Source organism: Talpa europaea (assembly GCF_964194135.1).
Source record: "Talpa europaea genome assembly, chromosome: 1".
In the NCBI taxonomy this organism is placed as follows: Eukaryota; Metazoa; Chordata; class Mammalia; order Eulipotyphla; family Talpidae; genus Talpa; species Talpa europaea.
Window position 1 is genome coordinate 127,659,997 of NC_140073.1, and position 19,932 is coordinate 127,679,928.

The 19,932-nt window shown below is 37.2% G+C and overlaps 1 protein-coding gene across 2 annotated transcripts in view; it reads right to left on the minus strand.

The window, feature by feature from the left end:
* Window positions 1-8,295: 8,295 nt before the first annotated feature.
* ANKRD44 (ankyrin repeat domain 44) overlaps window positions 8,296-19,932 on the minus strand; it is a gene marked incomplete at its 3' end in the record, with an annotated part of 163,641 nt that continues 152,004 nt past the window's right edge. Inside the window, exons 21-27 of one of the 2 annotated variants that reach the window (XM_084251977.1) lie at window positions 19,611-19,698; window positions 17,887-17,970; window positions 16,438-16,583; window positions 15,870-15,952; window positions 13,014-13,096; window positions 11,932-12,023; window positions 8,296-8,354 (exon numbers count right to left, since the gene is read on the minus strand). In XM_084251977.1, coding sequence (XP_084108103.1) covers window positions 8,296-8,354; window positions 11,932-12,023; window positions 13,014-13,096; window positions 15,870-15,952; window positions 16,438-16,583; window positions 17,887-17,970; window positions 19,611-19,698 — 635 coding nt within the window. Of the gene's footprint in view, window positions 8,355-9,394; window positions 9,643-11,931; window positions 12,024-13,013; window positions 13,097-15,869; window positions 15,953-16,437; window positions 16,584-17,886; window positions 17,971-19,610; window positions 19,699-19,932 lie in introns of those variants that run through there. The other variant, XM_084251976.1, reaches the window with a different exon arrangement.

Consider the following 19,932-nt stretch of genomic DNA (forward strand, 5'->3'; position numbering starts at 1 on the left):
TGGTGAATTACATTGATTGATTTATAGGTGTTGAACCCTCCTTGCATCCTTCAAATAAATCCCACTTGGTCAGGAGATATATGATCCTTTTATGCATTATTAAACTTGGTATGCAAAGTTTTTATTTTTTGTTTGTTTGTTTGTTTATACAAGCACTGGGTACAGTCAGAAGCGCGGGAGGGTGAGAGAATTCACCAGAGCCAGAGCAGGGAGCAGAGCAGGCATAAGGACCGAAGTACACTGCTGAGGGGAGCAGCGGGCGGCAGGAGAGGTCTGCGTGCCATGTGGGACCCTCCTCTGGTGGCCGGGGAGCAGCCGGGGATCGAACCAGCACTGCAGAGGTCGCGGGCAGCTTTGCAACCCAGCGCTCAACCGCTGCGCCACCAGGGAGGCCCGGTATGCAAAGATTTTAATGAGGATATTTGTATCTACATCTTTAGGGATATTGGTCAATACTGTTCCTTTTTTTATATTATCTGAGTTTTTTTTTTTTTTTTACAGGCTGATCTCCGTTACTTTCTTATTTAAAGTTTCTATTTTTTATTTTAAAATATATTTCTCAGGTCATTCATTTTTGCGCCCTAAATTTGTTGTATCTCTTTAATTAGTTTTTCTTTTCATCAATATCCTGCCACTCTGGGCTTTTGGAGCCTAAACGATGTAGTTTGTGTGCTGTCAGTGAGCTTGGAGAGGTAGGTCCTAAGGGGTGGGGTGTCCTGGGGGCATGCAATCAGGGCATTGTCTTTGTTCTTTATACTAGGTAGTGGCCAAACCTGTTGGGAGCTTCTCAACTCTGCAACACATATTTCAAGAGTATTTGCCTCCAGACATTTTTTTAAAAGATTTATTTTTATTTATTTATGCATACAAGAACTAGGGTGTAGGCCAGAGGTGCAGGGATAAGAGGTTTCACCAGAGACAGAGTGGGGAGCAGAACAGGCAGATCTACTGTAATACACTGCTGAGGGGAGCAGTGGGCGAGACAGTAGAGGTCTGCTGTGCCATGTGGGTCAGCTCCCTGGCCAGGATCAAACTCAGGCTGTGGTAGTGATAGTGCTGAACCTAATCCCTGAGGCACCAGGGAGGTCCAACCTCCAGACATTTAGCTCCAGGCATTTCTCTCCACTCACATTTTATTCAATAAAGCATGAATGTCTTCACTGTCCTTTCCTGTGCTGGTCTCTGATATCCACAAGGGGTTCCAGTTTTGCCCCCAAGCCAGAGGTCTCTGATATCCACAAGGGGTTCCAGTTTTGCCCCCAAGCCAGAGGACTCTCTGAGTATAGGGTCCCTCTGATTAGTATTAGAAGATCCTCTCAGGTATGAAGCAAGGGACCGCCTCTGATGCTATCTTACTTGAAGTCCTCCAAAATAATCTTTTAAAAATGAAATGGACCACAGCCATATATCTGCTTAAATTTCTCCAGGAGATTTTTATCATATTCAGAATAAAAGTTTTATTTTCTGACACATGAAATTTCATAAGATCTGGCCCTCAAACAGCTCATGATATTACCTCATACCATCCTCCCCGCCCCATATATCTCAGCAATACTGGCCTCATTTCTGTTCTTAAAACATGCCCTTAGTAGTACCTTTAGGTGTTGGTGCTGGCTGTTACCTCTCTCAAGAATGTTCTTTCCTTTGCTCTTTATATGGCCCACAGATTTTATCATTAATGTCTGAACCTAAATGTATATACATTTTAGGAAACTCAACTATAAGAAATATTGAGATTTGCTGGGTCCTTTAGCACTTAATGTAAATACAGGTAAGCTTTTTATGCTCTAAGGATTATTTTGACATTTTTACTTTGGAAAACTATAAAATTTTCTAGATTTTAAATAGAATTCAAGTAATTGTCACTTAAAGGTAGAAAATGGCATGCTAATTGTCTGTAGTGCCTAGAGTACCAATGTGTATAATAGTGAGGTATTGTCAGGTTTGGCTATGTGACTGTGGGCCACGAGCTTGTCTTTGTGAGCAGGGTTGCCCCACCTGTGAAGTAGATATGTTATAGGACAGCCCTTTGGGCTGGTCAACCACGGGTGAAGCTTGGAAATCACGTTGGGCGCCAAGCTGTTATAGGACAGCCCCGATATTGAATGGGTTCCTGGCTGTGGGTCTTGTTAGGGGGAAATGATGTCCTAAGCTAATCCCATTCAGGCTTTGTGGACCCCACCCCAACTCCAGACTAAAGCCATCAAGACATTGGGAAAGACAAATCCCATCACCACCAAAGGGAGGGTGGCTGGGACCTGAGGGTGGAGTTGGGCAGCCAGGTTGTATATAAAAACCAAACACGTGGGCCTTTGGGGGCTGGCTATTGCTCGCCTCCTGGCTTCACGGCTCCAGGCTCTCGGCCAGCTCTCAGAGCGCCATTTTGGGATTCCTGATCGGCGGATCGGGTAGGACTCATTTAAAACTTTGTCCCCCGCTTTTCTCCCTGAGCTGTACATTTCCTCATTTCCCCTTCCCTTGTAAATAAACCTTTTATTAACCTTTCGCGTGTGCCTGCAGTAGAGCATTGATAAGTCCTTTTAAGGGCGTGGGTGAGGACCCACAGTCAGGCACCCTGTTTTGTATCGGGGTTGCTCTACAACAGGTCCTCACCCGCGCGTTTAAAAGGGACTTACTAATACTCCACTATAGGCACACACAAAAGGTTAATAAAAGGTTTATTTACAAGGGAAAAGGAAATAAGGAAAATGTACAACTCAGGGAGAAAATAGGGAAATAAAGTCTTTAATGCGTCCTACCCGATCCGCTGTCCTGGAAACCCAAAGTCACTCTCAGTGCTGGCCGGACGCTGCTAGCTGGTGGAGAGCCAAAATGGGAGACCCCCCAAAGCCCATGTGTCTGCCTTTATACCAACTTGGTTGCTTAACCCCACCCTTAGGTCCCAGCCACCTTCCCTTTGGTGGTGATGGGATTTGGAGTTCCCAGTGTCTTTTGGCTTTGGCCGGGGGGTGGGGGTGGAGTCCACAAAGCCTGTATGGAATTAGCTTTAGGACATCCTTTTCCCCCTAACAGATGCAATCATCCCTTGCTTAAGATAAGGCACGTGTATGTGTTAATATCAAAGGATTAAATATTTTACCTTAAATTCTGCCCTTCTCTTCTCCATTCAGTTGGACTCTCTCCTAAAAAAAAAAAAAGACACAACCAGGAAACGGGTTCTCAACATTGCCTACTGAATTCTCTTCATGGGGGATATATTAGAGCATGCTTAAGCACTCCCTTATGAAAATAGAGTTTGAATGGCTGATGTTACCAGTAATGGTGGGTTGATTGACAAACAAAAGGAGAGCGAGTAGAATAGCAGTGTGGTGGGGAAGCATCAAGGGTACTGTAGTTGTACACTGGGCTGGGTAGGACATTTGGTATTCCTGGCCTAGTAAATTCTAGTACAGTAAATGCTAGTAGGAAACCTTCCTCCCCTACCCCCCACCCTCCAGTCATGGTATCAGCCACAAATTTCCAATTATCCCCTGGAGTGCTTCAAAATTAATGAATGCCATAGTCATTATCTTTGGGGCTTTATATTTTACAACAAATGTACCTTCAGTATGAAATTTGTTAGAGACAATTCTTACAGCCCTTTTACCCACAATATTTTTATGTTATGTTAATGGCCTTTTAGCTTAATGCCTTTGTGCTGTGCAAGCTAATTCTGGAACACATTAAGTGTGTTAAGTGAGGGATAAATGTGTGGGGAACAAAACCTACTGAATGGAATTAGAGAGGGATTCTTTGACAAGTAGTTTAGAAACAAAGTACCACATCAAAGCTCAAAAATAGAATGAATGCTGTGGAGGCAGCTAGCTGTGATGAATGCTGTGGAGAGCAGGAGTGAAATTCTGAGATCCTACATTTTTCTTGAAAGAGCAAATTTAGGAAATCAAGTAAACAGCCTCTTCAGCAATGTCTGGAGAAGAGTTTTCCTCATATGATATGATATTCTTAAAGGACATGGGGACAGATATATAGAGTAAATAGCCTCCAAAATGACTCCCAGTGACTCTTGCTTCCTGGTGTTTATAAACTTTGGTAATCCCCTTCCCTTTTGTGTGGGGTAGTCCTAGCAAATTGTTTATGAATGAAGTGTGGGATAAATGATGGAGTATCATTTCAAGATTCAGATACAAAGCTGTGATTCTGTTCTGTTCTCTCTCTCTCTCTCTCTCTGGCTTTTCTTAACTTGCTGGCTTTCAAGAGGCAAGCTGCCTCATGCTGTGAGCTGCCCTATGGAAAAATCCATTTGGCAAGGAACAGAGGGCAAGCCAACAGCCAGCTAGAGGTACTCAGTCCAACAATTGAGCTGATAGTACCTATATATTCAGTGATCTTAAAAATGGATCTTTTCATGGCCAATAACTGATTAGAGCCTATGAGAGACCCTATACAAAAGACCCAACTCAACCACACCTGGGCATCTGACTCACAGAAACTGTGAGATAATAAACATTTGTTGTTTTAAGTCACTACATTTTAGGTATTTTGTCACACAGCATTAGATACCCAAACTGCTCTATACTACAGGAAGTACTCAACTGTGGTATCATCCATGCTTTATAGTCTTCAAGATAGCAAAACTCAGATTTGTGTATATTTGAATAAGTAGTGAAGCAAAGCAGAGTGTAAAACCTCCCTGAAATCTCTAATAGGCAAAAAGCCACCATAATACATTATGTGCCAAGATGGCAAAGAAGAGCATCTAACTACAGGCACAAGTTGTGTATTTAGACAACTAACTACACAAATTTGAGCAAATCATACAGTTTTTCTGATGTTCAGTGACTTGATTAAAAATATGATGATAGGACTGAATTAAACTAAGAACTGTAAGAAATCTGACACTGACTTGTGGAAATCTCTTTCTCATCATCCGGAAACTCCATTATTAGGAATTCATTCTTTAGTGCTCCTAGAAACCATCTCTGAAGCTGTTACTCAAGGGGAAAAATTTTAAATGGTGAGAAGAATGCCTTTAAGGATGATCCAGAGAGGTAGGATCTTGTGTTGCTATGAAAGTTGACCCATGGCGTCAGTAGCAATAAAAATAAGCAGGCTTCATTTCACAGTTCTGAGAAACTAGTAGGCATCTTCCTTTCTGATATATTTGATCTATATAAATAGCCACATTTCTCCTCTTATGTTGAGTGTAAGAAGGCTTAGAGCAAACTCAAGTTCACTCATAGCCATGGTGCTAAATTTTATGGTTCTCACACTCATTTGTATTCTTTTACATGTCCTAATTTTTCCACTTCTACTTTACCCTATATCTTTTATTTAAAGCCAGCTGAAATTTAAAGCCAGCATAAATGTTTGAAAGTTATTTCTCCAACTTTGAAGATACAAACATAAATAGCTATTTTGAAATTTTAAGGTTAATTTAGCTTTGGTGGGTGACAAAGATTTAAATAAATGTAATTTGGAAAAATTAGCATAAATTGGAAAAAATAAAGACATCAGAAATTGAAAGCATATTTGTACCGTTTTTATTTGTAAAAATAACCATCTGAATGCATTTCCATTTTATATTACAGTTAAGTACTTCATTATATTATTAGCATTCAGTAGTTGAAAAAGTATTAAACTGTGCTTGAGAAGATTCAATTGGTTCAAAGTCATTCATTGAACTAAAAGTCATTTACCTCATTTTTACAGTCATGACATTTACCAGAGTCATTGAACTCCAATTTACATAAGAAAACATCACAGACAAAATCCCACCGAAATCATCAAACAATATTTTATGCTGTTACAAATATGTTATGCAAAATATAACACTGGCACCAGATTTGTGTCATCGTGCATTGCAAAGATATATTGCACATGCTAAAGCATAAAATATGTAGACAAAACTACCAAACAAAAGATATTTGCATTGAATTTTTAGATCACTGCATAAGAAACACATAGAATTACATTTTATACACACACTCAGATTGTCACTATCTTAAAACGACTTTCCTCTATAACACTGATCTATGGTTTACAGTTTTGTAAGAAGAAAGCATTTTAGCACTGCAAAATTGAACATAATTCCAATAAAAACTTTAGCATTTCCATCTCAAAGCAGGTCAAGGGGAATTAGGAAAAAGAAACAAACCTTTATACATTCAAAGGAAAGTTGAAACGAAAACTCACTGGTATATTGCTCTGATAACACTCAAATGAAAAAAATACAAAACATTTCACAGAACATTTTCAGAATATACAAATATAAAAAGGCACTCTAACTTCATATTACAAGACAAAAAGGGATGAATTCTTTAACCAATGCAACAGATAAGCAAACGAAGTTGCTCAACAGTACAGAGTTAACTAGTGCAGCAAATCCATTTGATGTTCTTTTTCTAATTTAATAATAAAACAATAAATCAAGCAGCTGCTTACTGCCTAAAGTACCAAAACATACTATGGTGCCCTTTTAGTAGTGATAAATAGAAATCCCCTGAGCTATTTACTGTAGAATCATAGCAGATTTTAGGCAATTTGGAGATAGTAATGTATTTACCAAGGATAGGCAGACACTGGCAAATAGGTAAGTGCAATGAAAAATGATCCCTGTGGCTGTGATGAAAATACAGTCTAAAAATAACACAATTAGTTGAAAGCACAAAACAGTTAATTCTCAATTAAAAACAATGCTTTCTGTTTTTTTTCCTTGAAAAATTATGCTGCAAGTCTAATTTCGTTTCTGAGATGTACAGAACTCTTAGTTTTAAGTCATCTTTTAAAGGAAAAATTTGGTTTTGGTAAGTGGGAGGGAGAAAAAGAGGTGGGGAGAGAACAGTTCATAGTGAATAGAATTTCATTTTGTTTGTCCCCTTTCTATCAGTAAGAAAGTGGGGGGGTAAGGGGGATGTCAAAGTGAAGCTCCATGAAGAAAACATCACATGGTTGTCTGTGCTTTGCAGTGCTGTTCCTTGTTTTCTGTGTTACTCTACAGGAGAACCATTATTGCTACTTCACCATCAAAGCAGGCATTTCATTTCCTGCTTTAACCACCAACTGAGCAAGATTTCCATTCACTTCTAGGAAAAAGACACTGCAGTATATTGTGCTTCTTCAGCAATGAATCTCCCTTATTTTCAGTGTTTTGGTAAAGATAAGGACATTATTGCTTATTAGCAATTTATCTACTTTAAAAAATAAAACAAAACCTCTAAACAAATGAAAAGGGCAGGGGAAGAAGGAGACCAAAACACTAAGAATTAAAAAAACAATGTTGGTGGTGTTGAAAAATCTTCAATGAAATTAATACCAACTCTGTAAGTCCTTTGAGTAAGTTCTCATTTATGAAGAACTTGACGTGAGTTTTTAATTAAATCTAGGATATTGAGTAAGATTACTCTTTTACAGTTAAAAATATAATACAATATCTGTATTTGATTCAGATATGATAGAACACTGTTTTAAAAATAGCTCACATACACTATAAAATAGAAATTTCCACGGTTGAAAATGGAACCAATTATAAAATATCAGAGAGTACCTCCCCAACACAACATGTTTCTTTCCTGTCTCTTAAGTGGAAAACAGACTTGAGCTGGTGATTTTTATTTCTCTTTTTGGCATATGTGCCCACACATTGACATAGTTTCCTACTAGATTATTGAGACCATGTGAGATTTTCAGTGTATTTTAGATAATTTCTGTTTCAGCTTTTATGGCGCAGCACGTAAGGACTGCAGTATCTTCAACTCACCTTTAACTCACTAGACGGGGACTGAGAGATGCATTGCCGCCCTCTCCAATGGACACATGGAAGAACCTGAGGGTCGGCTGGAAACCTTAGCATTGGAAATGCTGGGCTTGGTCCCAGAACTGCTGGCTACCCCAGGGAGGGTGCTGTGTATTTTTTGTTATTCCAAATAAGACACATAGCAATTAAAACAGAGAACAAAAGATGGGTGTTTCCTTAGCCTTTTTTTTTTTTATCTCAAATAAATATAAACACATTTACACATCAAAATTATACAAACATTTTTCTCTTGCTCGGGAAAAAAAAACCCTGTGCAACTCACCATGAACTATAAATGTTAAGCCATCAACTAGAAATCTGTGTCATAAGAAATACAAAATACAACAAAGAATGTTCCACAGAGAATTACATTTTAACGCCACAGAAAATTTACCTCAGTTACTTTCATTTTGAAGGAAAACAATTTAAATTGTCCATTTTAGACTGAAGAATTTTGGTCCTCGTGTGTAGCTGGTTGATGAACTACAGACATAGATATCCACATATAAGTGTGTATGTGTGTGCATGACTTTTAAAGAGTCTCATTCTTCTTTTTGTACAGCTATTCCAGGTGCGGAACAGGGTCCATTTGACCTATAAGCTTTGGCAGAGGGAGCAGACATAGTATTCACTATGTTGATTTCATCATCAAGCAGTTATCAATCGACTTTAATTTCTACCTCACCAGTTTCTACTTCCTGCATTCTTTCTTTATTCCCTTTTGCAGTCACACTTTGTCATTTGGCATGACCGCGACTGAGAAGTTCATTTGACTATTGATGAACAATGGTGAAGGTCCTGACTTTTAAAAAAAAATATTTTACTTAAGGATGAATCAATAAAGGGTAGTTTTGTAACAAATTGGTACATGTCTCCAAGTTTGTTACAGTATAACTTTTACCTGAAATGTTATTAGATAAATTTGGGTTCAATCAATCAGCTGAAATGAGTCACAGGCTCGTCTGGGGGAGCATTGGGTGCCATATTTGCATTAAATTAAAAAAAGCAAGTTTAACTTTCTATTTTCAATGACTTATCCCCTTCATCTGGCAATTTAACAAAAGTCCTCCGGAAGAATTTCTGGATATTTAAGTGCTTGCTATGGAGAGGTTACAAATGATTGGACTCCCTTAAAATGATTATTACAGGCATTATTTCTGAAGATGAACACTTTTACCTTTGGCTTCTATTAAGGAAGTAAACATCAAAGTGAGAAGAGGTCTGAAGCATTTCCTATTCACCCTTTCCCTCCTCTTCTGGGGATATGAATGTCACATCGATAGACTTCTGAGAACTCAGTGTTGAGTGAGTACATGAAAAAGTATCTTTATAAAGAACAGCTCCCTCTCAGTTTCACTTATCCCCCAAAGAATAAGAATTTTTATTATTCCTTACTTAAATGAGAGGTAGACTTTTGGAGCGGTAATTTATATCTAAGGAAAACATGAAACAAATCATAATCGGGGCCCATCTGTGTAAATGCTTTCACCTAGCTGCCCACCCTGTTTGATGAATTTCTTTTCTACTGGCTTCTGGAAGCTTAGGCTCATAATAATACTTGAATACAACATAAACCTGAAATTCAAGCTTCTTTCCTTCCTCCAACATGGGTGATCAAGGAAAAGCTTCTATAGTCCAAAGTCAAAAGGTTTCCGAATCAGAATCATTTTCATTGTACCCGTCCTCCGAGCCTGCGTTGTTACCACACAGGCTAACCATGCTACCCTGATTGGAGAGGGTCGTTCTGTTCAAATTGTCTTTTTTTAAATAAATGCAGTTGATAGCCGTCATTGTATTGGAAGGAGAAAAAGGCATCATGGTAGCCAAAATGAGGGCCAGGCAGTCAGCCACGTCTTTGTTAGGAGCACAAGCCAGGGCCGGGGTATGACCTGGGCGTAAATGCAGACAAGGCAGTGGTTAGTCTGGGGACTCCAGAGGTGGTGTGAGCATCTGACAGTACATCTCCTACAACATCACACGTGGAGATGTATGTTGAGTTAGAAATCATGCCAGACAAAAGGAGGAGTTACTTTCCATAAGTCATGCCAGGGATGAGGCCAGAGGAGACTGGGAGGGGGAGACATTTTATGAAGTTTTTTTTTTTTCCAGCTTACAAGACAACATGCAGCACGATATTATTCAAAATTAGGCAGAATTCCAGTCTTCATCTAATGGACAGAAACACAACGGGGAGGGGGTAGGACACAATTTCACAAGAAAACAACAGTAGGACAACCAGAAAGACGTTTCCAGCTAAGAGCACGCCATGCGCCTCAGGCTTGGGCCAGAGACTCTCATTCTGAGAACAGTGGCTTCAATTGTGGGTAATTGTGTGTCAGATTAGAAGACATTGGAAATCAGATGCCAGTAAAAGAGAGCAGTACTGTTTTGTCACTTCACAGATACTTTAAACAAAATATATACCAATTAGCTGGGTCTAAGAAATGAAATCATTTGAATATATCACACATAAGAAAGCACTGGTTGGCTATGATTAAAAATTTAGCAAGTTAAAAATATATATTTTTTAAAATAGCAGCACCACCAAATATATCCCAAATCCTAAATATAACAGATGTGGGAAAATTGACATGGTTGCCCTGGGGTCATGCCACTCTCTACCATTCAGATCTGATGGATACAGTGGAGCAGACAAAACCATCTCAGTGAATGAAATAGGTGCCATGGGAAGGTAGATTCTTGGTTTTATTACCACGCTAACATTTATTCTACTGGCTTGAAAGAGTTAGCCTACCCTCTATGCCAGCCGAAGTTTATTCACTACCACTCATTCATTTATCAGAGGAACTGGCTGAAAAAACTTATGACTTTGTTGACCTGATTTGCACCCCTCACCATACATCAAAAGGTTGTTCTTCTCTCTGGTTCAAAAACAAACCAGAGTAGATAGGAATGTTCATTTCTTCCATAAAAGCTTAATGAATAATTGATTTAAACTCTGTACAAAATTAAAATTATCCCCAATGATTCCCAGGCCTTTGGATGAAGCTAAGCTCTGAGACAAGCCACAGTTCCCTCACGCTGGTTTTTTATTCCTAAGATCACTACTGACTGGACTGGACAAAGCTGAGTGGGAGCAGACTTACACCCATGAAAGATAAAATGAGCTTATTCTAGTCTCTTTAGTCATTGTGGACAGAAACTACAGACCCCTACACACCAACTCGAATGTATTGAATGTGGTAATAGGGTGAGGAAAGGTGAGCAAGAAAACCAAAGAGATGAAGTACTAAAGAACTTTCTGTGCCTCCAAGATGAATCAGGTGTGGGACAGAGCAGGGTACATGCTAGGATAAATGGGGCTGCAAAACCGAAACTAATAGGAGTTAGCTAATGATGTCATATGGCTGCTTACTTCTGAGAAATAGGTATGAGCTGCTAATTCCAATACCTGTAATAAGCAGTTAAGTTATGTTAATACATTTTATTATAATGCTTTAATTTCGTGCCATAATTAAGCTAACTACTTTTAATAAAGAACTTAAATCGTAAATATCCAGAAGTTCCTCTTTTGCTCCCCAAGGTTAACAGATAGTGTGCTTAAAATGGTAGTTTAACATAATTCTAGTACTCATTTGCTTTCAAAATTTCTTAGGAAGCAGAGTAGAAAGCTTCTGTTACAAGTCAGTGCATTTAGGAAAAGAAATGCTATATAAACTTTCAAGTAGAGACATTAATTAAAAATTTTTATTCATGTTCCCTAAATACCCATGCTGGAAATATGAGTTCTCGTTTGTTCTTTTAAGAAAAAAAGTTTGCTCTCAGAATGAACTGAACTACTAAGACCTAGGCTTTTATTCGAGCCCTTGAGCATGCACTAACAACATGAGCAGCCCCTAACACTTCAGCGTATGCAATTAGACTTTTGAATGCCAAATTGAAAGCTTTTTAGTGTGCCTAAAATATTTTAACCACTACGCTGAGGGGTTAGAGACCAGCTGACCATCTGCTGACATTACATGCAAAATGGAAGGCACTGGCTACAGAGAGACTATGTGCTTTACAAAGACAAACAGGACAAATTATCTTTGATTTCTCACACACAGGGGAGAGAATTCTTACTACCTTTTAAACTAGATTCTATCTTTCTCATTTGCCTTTGGCTTCAAATAGCACATGGAGGGAACCTGCCAAAATTGCTTACTTTTTCCACTTACCATTCTCATCAACAGCGAGGACACAGGCCCCTTTGGCCAGCAACTCCTCAACTACAACCTTTAAGCCGTTGCGTGCAGCAATGTGGAGAGGCCTGAAAAAAAGATAACGCCGGGCATCAACTGGGATCCCTATGTATGTGAGAACATCTTATTTTGGGCTGCACTTGTTCCTAAAGGAAGCAGGTACTTAAGAATCTATAAATGACAGGCGAATATTTACTTGAGAAAGATATTTGTTTACCAGCCCTTTTCCAGGTGCTAATGAACTAACAGTTCTTCCCTGTTGGCCCAGATTTCTCTGCAGATATTACATTGTATCTCAAATGACCTCAATGACAGCAAATAAGAAGCCAGAGGAAAAACTCAAATTGTGGTATATTTTGTAGAAGGTTCTTTATACCTTGTTTCTACTCAAGCATTTCACAATATTACTAGTATTAATAACACTGATATATACATAATCTCAAACCTTCCTGTGATTACTAAATTAACTAAATGGTATTTTATTGAATTAGAATATCTTAAAGAATAATGTCAAGCCTAGTGTATCTTGCTATATACTGAAGACTTTCATAAAAAAATCTTAATGTTCATCTTCCTTAAAACAAATGTGTAATTTCCTAAGATGGAAAATGAGGCAGCGCTTACACTTTCATGTTGAACTTACACTGATTTATATTAAAATATAATTAAGACAAAACAGCTTAGACACTCTTCAAATATATTCTGGAAACTTGATTTATAAAACTGTCATTTTCCACTAAGAACATATAATGCTAATACATTTGTACAAATAGTTTCTCCAAATGTGTTGCTTATAAGACTTCTAATACTCCACTAAATTTATAATATTACCATAAAAATATCAGCAAAGAAAAACACAAACCTCACAAAATTCTGCAAAAGCATATTAAAATAAATGTTTTAGCTAATGATGTGAGTGTAAACTTCATGAAGTTAGCCAGGTCTATTTCTTTCACCACTGTGTTCCCCAGACTAACCCAGCATAGAGCAAGCTCTCAATATTTGTTGTAGAAATGAATAAGAATCTTTCCAAGTCAAATTTTAACAGTCACACTTACGTCTGCAGTGCACTATTTTTTGCATTAATAAGGCTCTCATCTTGTATCTTGTCAAGTATTAACAAGGCACATTTTTCATGACCCTGATAAAGAAAACAATGATAAGAAACAAAAGACAGAGACACAGAAATGTTCCCCCAAAATCCCCTCAATAGGGCCTCCCCGGTGGCACAGCGGTTGAGCACTGGGTTGTGAAGCTGCCCGTAGCCTATGCACTACAGGTTTGATCCCCGGCTGCTCCCCGGCCACCGGAGGAGGGTCCCACATGGCGCGCAGACCTCTCCTGCCGCCCGCTGCTCCCCTCAGCATGTATTTCGGTCCTTCTGCCTGCTCTGCTCCCCGCTCTGGCTCTGGTGAATCCTCTCACCCTCCCGCGCTTCTGACTGTACTCAGTGCTTGTATAAATAAATAAACAAATAAATCTTAAAAAAAAAAAATCCCCTCAATTTCTTTTAAATTTAAAATGAATATCCTGTTCCTAAAAACATTTTATGAGGCTGTTTTCTGAGAATTTCTTTTTTCTTTTAAAATGTAACATTACCAAGCAATGGGCTAGTTGCTCAATGTGCATAAGCTGATTATGAAACCATAATTTCATTTGAGATATTGAAAGAAAAATGAAAGATGTCCATAAGCAAGAAGATAAGGGAAATTTCTCACACCTACCCTACTCCCTTCTAAGTAGGGGAAAGAATTTATATTGACTTTGAGGAGCGGGGTTGGTGACAAAGGAGTTAAATTTATTATTGGCTAAGGAGTGGGTTATTGGCAAAGAAATGTATTCTTGGCTGAAGTTCACTGGCTAATTGCGTGGAAATTCACACATGCAAAAATACGAAGGAGCTTTACTTTTTCAGTTAACTGGAGGTTTACATTTCTGTTTGTGGGCCCCTCACCTCTGGGTATCTCCTCCCTCCCTTCCTCCATGTCAGCTGGCATAGGGCTGAGCTCAGGGTTAGCGAAGTCTGCCCAGGCTCAGGTTGAGTCATTTGCTGATAAATTTTCAGGCTCTGCTGTTTAGGAAAGCAAGTCTAAAAGAAGAACTGAAATAAGTTCCTTTTTTCTTTTGTCTGAGAACAATGTAACCCTTACCCTTGATTTCATAAATGGTGAAAGGGCTTTAGATTCTCGAAGACTCTAAATATCTAATATTTTAAATCTGATCAATATTATTTTTCAACATAAGGCAAGTTCAATCTTCCTCAACTTTTCAGTGACCACTTCAGTGATCCTTCTGACCTGGGAATTCCCATTACACCTGTTATCTGTATCACTCATCACCATATTGACTGCCTTATATTGAAAAGAGACTGGTTCAGGAAAGCTCATTCTTTTCTTCCTCAAACAGGAAGCACTGTATCTTATAACAACAGATCAAATAGATCATTGGTAATTAAAAAAAAATCAACTGATAAGTCAGGGACTCTTTCATGATTTCAGGCCAATGTGTTGTTAAGATGATATCCTTCCTAAGCCCTCACTGCTCAAAGTATCGTCTGCAGATCTGTAGGAAAAGCATCACCTGCAGCTTAGAAATGTTGGATCTCAGGCCACCCTCCAGACCTACTAAACCAAAACCTGAAGTTCATGAAAATCCTTGGGTCACCGGCACAATAGTTTGAAAAGTACTGCACTTCTATTCACTAATACACCACACCTTAAAATGAACTTCATGAAATTGATCACTTTTGTGGCCTCATGGGTTCTCCAGAGCATGAAGTGAGAATAACACAACTGATGAAAGGAATAGCTGTTTTTGCTGTCACTGGGTATAGACAGCACATTTCATAACTATATTGAAATAACAACCGTCTCTGGTATCAACTGCTATCATACTCTAATGTTACAAAAAGGAGACTCAAATATAATTTTATGAATGTTTATAGGGGTTCATTCTGATGCTCCTGGTGGAAACGTAAACTGTTGTGATTTTATTACAGGGAGATTTGGTCTTAAAAATGTTCAGAGTCTTAGATTTAGTAAGTTACTTTTAGGAATTTAGTCTAAATGCGTAAAGATTGAAGCAAAAATATTATTTTACATTACTATTATCTATATTAGAACACATTTGAAAATAAGCTATTATTTAATAATAGGGGAGAGATTGAATGGCACATTCCCATGGTAGAATATAACGCATGCTATAAAATATGATATCTAAAATATATTCATTATATATGTTTCAGTAACAAAAGCAGGTTATAAGACAGTATAATCCCACTTTTGTAGAATCATTTATATATATCATTTCTCTTTTATGGAAACTACATATGAAAATGATGCTATTAAAAAAAAAAACCAAAAAACTACCACCACCAAATATATTTTTTTGTACTGAACTATTTTATACAGTTTCCCCAAATACATTGCCTCTAAGATTTTCTATGAAAACAAAAAATAAACAAAGAAGCGGGGTAGACACCCACATGAACACATCTATTTGCCTCACAGGAGAGTATCTTTTGGCTGTGTTGTTATTATGTGTCCAAATGCAATAAAATGTAAACAAATGAAACTGCTTGTATTTTAGAAGTCATGTAATTAAGTTGCAACCTGTATTTAAAACAAAAATGTGATTCCACAACCATGGAGACAAATACAGTGGCAGCATCAAGACAGACTTTAGCAAGAATACATGGGGTAAAATGCGTGGAGAGCAAACTATCACCAGCTCCTCCATGGGTTTGCCCTTTGTTTCCAATCCTTCCCTTCTACTGTCAAAAATCAAACATTTTGAGAAAATACACCTCTTAAGTAGAGCTATGATATACATTTCTGAGACTGAATTTAAGTGCTATTATTCTTGTTATTACTGTAGCTACACCACTCAGCAACATTTTCAAATCATTTACATACTTTCCTACTAGCCAAATGTAAGGGTGTGTTCAAGTCCTTGTCCTTTACAGACAGATCAGCCTGGGCACTGTTCACCAAAATATCTATTAAAAAAAAAAAAAGCCAAAAGAGAGTTACTCGGGCTAGCTGTTAATTAGGTATGTTTTGAAAAATATACTAAAGAGACAGTAACATTGAAATTAGTACAGCCCACATAATCATACTTAATGTTTTCAAAGAAAAAAATAATTTATTGCTATATTCGTTCTATCCAAATCCAAGAGCAATAAGCATTAATTTAAATTATCTTAACCATTTCATTATTCCCAGGTAAAATGATTCTATCTATATCAGGTTTTTGAATGTTGAGAGATTTCACAGCAGAACGGATGGCTCACTTTAACAACATCCACTAAAGATCAAGTAACAGGGGACTGAAGACTATTAGTAAGTAGAGTCAGGAGGTTTAAATAAAAAGTGGTTCTTTTTCACATATGTATACCGAGAGCACCTTATTTCTCAATTTAATGTTAGTTTGGTCTTGCACAGAATAGACATAACAGCTTAAGTCCTCACAACAAGCACATACCCACAGCGCCTGCCTGACCGTTCTCAGCAGCCATCATCAGTGGCGTTTTCCCTGAATTATCCACTGCGTTCACTTCAGCACTGTGTCTCAGGAGAAGCTGCAAGCACTCCACGTGATCAGCAAATGCTGCTGCGTGGAGCGGTGTCCTAACCATTTAAAACAAAAGTGACTTTAGTTTCCTTTAAATGTAACACATTCTCTTTCTGTAAATACCCAAGAAATATATGCATGGCGTTGTTTTAGGCATTTGAAAGTTCTCATGTGGTGACATGCATCTGAAGAGGTGTGATCTTGTGCCTTTGAATCATATACAGTGTTGTAAATCAGTTATCACAATAAAAAAAATACGAAGGACCAATTCAGTGAGAAATGAGAAATCTAAGGGAAGTTGATAGTAAACAAGAAATAGAAATTATAAAATTTGACTAAAAAAGAAATCAGTCTCCAAGAAAATCTGATTTCTCTATTTTTGCATTTAATTATATATATAAATGAAAGTATAACATGAGAAATAATATGTGGAATAATAAAGCATTTTTTTCAAATGTGTGTATACTTAAGAGAACTAATACATAACTGTCAAGTACATGTCTCAGCTTACAGAGATAATGATCAGACTCCCTCTAAAGGTCATTTAGGCAGATACTGAAGTGTCATCTACGTCAGTGGCACCCCTAGATTGAGGGGGTACAGGTGGTGTTCAGGATAATGAAATGAACATCTTTACTGACCCTTTAATCTTGAGTTCCTGTGACATCTCTCTTATATTTGATAAAGATACATTCAAAATTAAGTCTTAAATTTGCAGATAATAGATTATTTAAAAATTTAAAAATCACACACCATCTAATGTGGACAGTCAGTTTCTTTGGCAGAACAATTTGGCATTATTTATCAAAATTTATAACTATTGATCTGTTAACCAAGTAATTCTATGATTTTATCTCCCAGATAAACCAGGCCATGTGAACAGAGCCATATACTAGACTATTCACTGCACTGCTCTTTGAAATAGCATATTGTAAATCTAAATGGTCTTCCACAGAGGGCAGGATGATAGTGTGTCTCTTCAGTAGAATAATGTGTGGCTTTAAAAGGGACATGGTAAATCTACATATTCTGGCACAGAAAGATGTACAAGATATACTAAAAGCAAAGCGTTATTATAGAATGCTCCCATTTGTACAAAAGAATATAACATATATATTTAAATGTTTATAGCTATGTATAGAAATATTTGAGAGATTACAAAAATTTGGAATGCACATTTGAAGGTGGCTTTCTTCATGGAAGAGACTAGAGTTTTTGAGCTAAGAGGAAATTTTCTTTTAATTATACCCTTAATTATATTTAAATTTAATTTTAGAAACCATGTTTATATATTATGTTTTGTAATCACAAAGCAGAGACTAACATGCATCAAGACAAGAAGACATTAGGATTACTTACCTGCCTTTGTCATCTCTACAATTGACAATACTGGAATCAATAGCCCCAAGTAGCAATGATGCACAATTCTCATGATCATTTATTCTAAAATGAAAATGGATTTAAAATTTTGAGCGCTCTCTCTTTAAAAAGTGAAATAAAAATTTTAAATGATGTATCCCCTTATGCTTCAAATTCCTATACGCTGTTTATTTAACAATCTGAGGCATTAAAAAAAACTTGATAAAAATATATGTAGTTATAGTCTGTTAAAATGATTTAATAAGACAAAGTAGGTGATACAAATAAACTTTATTGAACACTTCTATGAAGCAGGCAGTTTCTACTTTCCACATCTTGTCTCATGAAATCTTAAATTTTGCTTGTATCAACTAACTTGTGTCCTTTAATCATTTTAACAGTATTTTTTGGTGAAGAGGATGGGATCTGAAAATGACTACTAGTGATCTACAGGATGAGATCACAGGTGAGGTACCTGCTGAAGACTTTGCCTTCACTGCTCCTCTCAACATTACAAGGGTTGTGGCTAAGTCTCACTCAGATTCGAGCTCCACTTCCTTGTATGCTGTTCCCTGATCCAAACAAACTTTATCAAAAATATCAAAAATATTTTAAAGAAAGGTAGTTATTAAAGTTTCCAGAAAGGTTCTGGAACAGTTATATATTGGGCATCCATAGCAGGTAGTAGCAGATAAAGGACTAATTAGGACCTTGAGTTAAGTCTAAAACATAAATCACTAGGGGATTTGGGGAAACAAATTAAAACAAGAAATCTGGACTTTTATGCCCAATGGTACATCAAAATCTAAGTGAGCACAAGTCAGACCACTGAGAATCATTAAGCTATTCACCACTTTGCCAAAAAAGGAATAGATACATTGTTAATGGGAATTTCAGAAGCCAAAGTTACAAAATTGGTAGATGCAAGTGGAATATTTATCATCCAAATCTAAGATGTGTGAAGGAGGCCAAAAGGTACAAACATCCATTTATAAAATAAGCAAGTCATGCGAATATAATGTTAGCATGGCGACTACAGTTAATAATACTACATTGCATATTCAAAAGTTACTAAGTAAATCGTAAAAGCTCTATTCACAAAAAAAAAAAATCTGTAATTATGAATTGTAACAAATGTTACCTAGATTAATTGTGGTGATCATTTTGTAATATGTCAAATCAGTATATCATATACTTGAAACTAATTTAATGTTATACATCAATAATCCCTCAATAAAAAAGAAAAAGAAATTTTCCATGCAACAAAGGACATTGTCATACACCACAAAATCCTCAAGCAGCAGCAAATCCCTCTCAGGTACTAACATGGCTCTGAAAGACTCAAAATCCTACTGATATAAATGTCTTCTAATTAACCATAGGCACATTGTCGCTAACCCCAACCCATTTTTAGAATTTGGCAGACAAATGGAGGTCCAGCTGAAGACTCTTCATATGGTATGTAAAGTGCCCCTCAGCCCCTTCATGTAATTTCCCTAATGTGGGATGTGAGCCACCTTGGAACCACAGCACTCCACAATAAGCTCCTAGAAAATCATTAATATTAGCATTAGTGCTTTGCTATCAGACCTATTGCCTTTAAAAGAAAAACGGAATATATCAGTCCTACTTGTAATCTAAAAGCATTTCCTTTCCCTAAGAGCAATTTTATTATGTGTAGTTAAAAGAAAGTAATACCATTAACTTTCAGCATTTCTACTTACATTGCACAGTGCAGTGGAGTAAAAGGATTACCGACAAATTTGCGAAAACATTTTTGCTCCAAAAGTACCTCTATACAGTTTTCATTACCTGCAAGGAATCAAAAGAATTTAAGAAGTTTCCAAGAAAGAAAACTTTACTTAACACAATCTACGTTTTTTCATTAAGTATTAAATTATGGTTATGAATTTTCCTCAATGGGCTGATTCTTCATTCTCCTTGGAATGAAATTCATAAAACGTCATTTACTATTCTCACAGGTGTTCTGAGACATAATGAACACATAAAACAATGATATGGCTTGGTGAGAAGAAAGTGATAGAG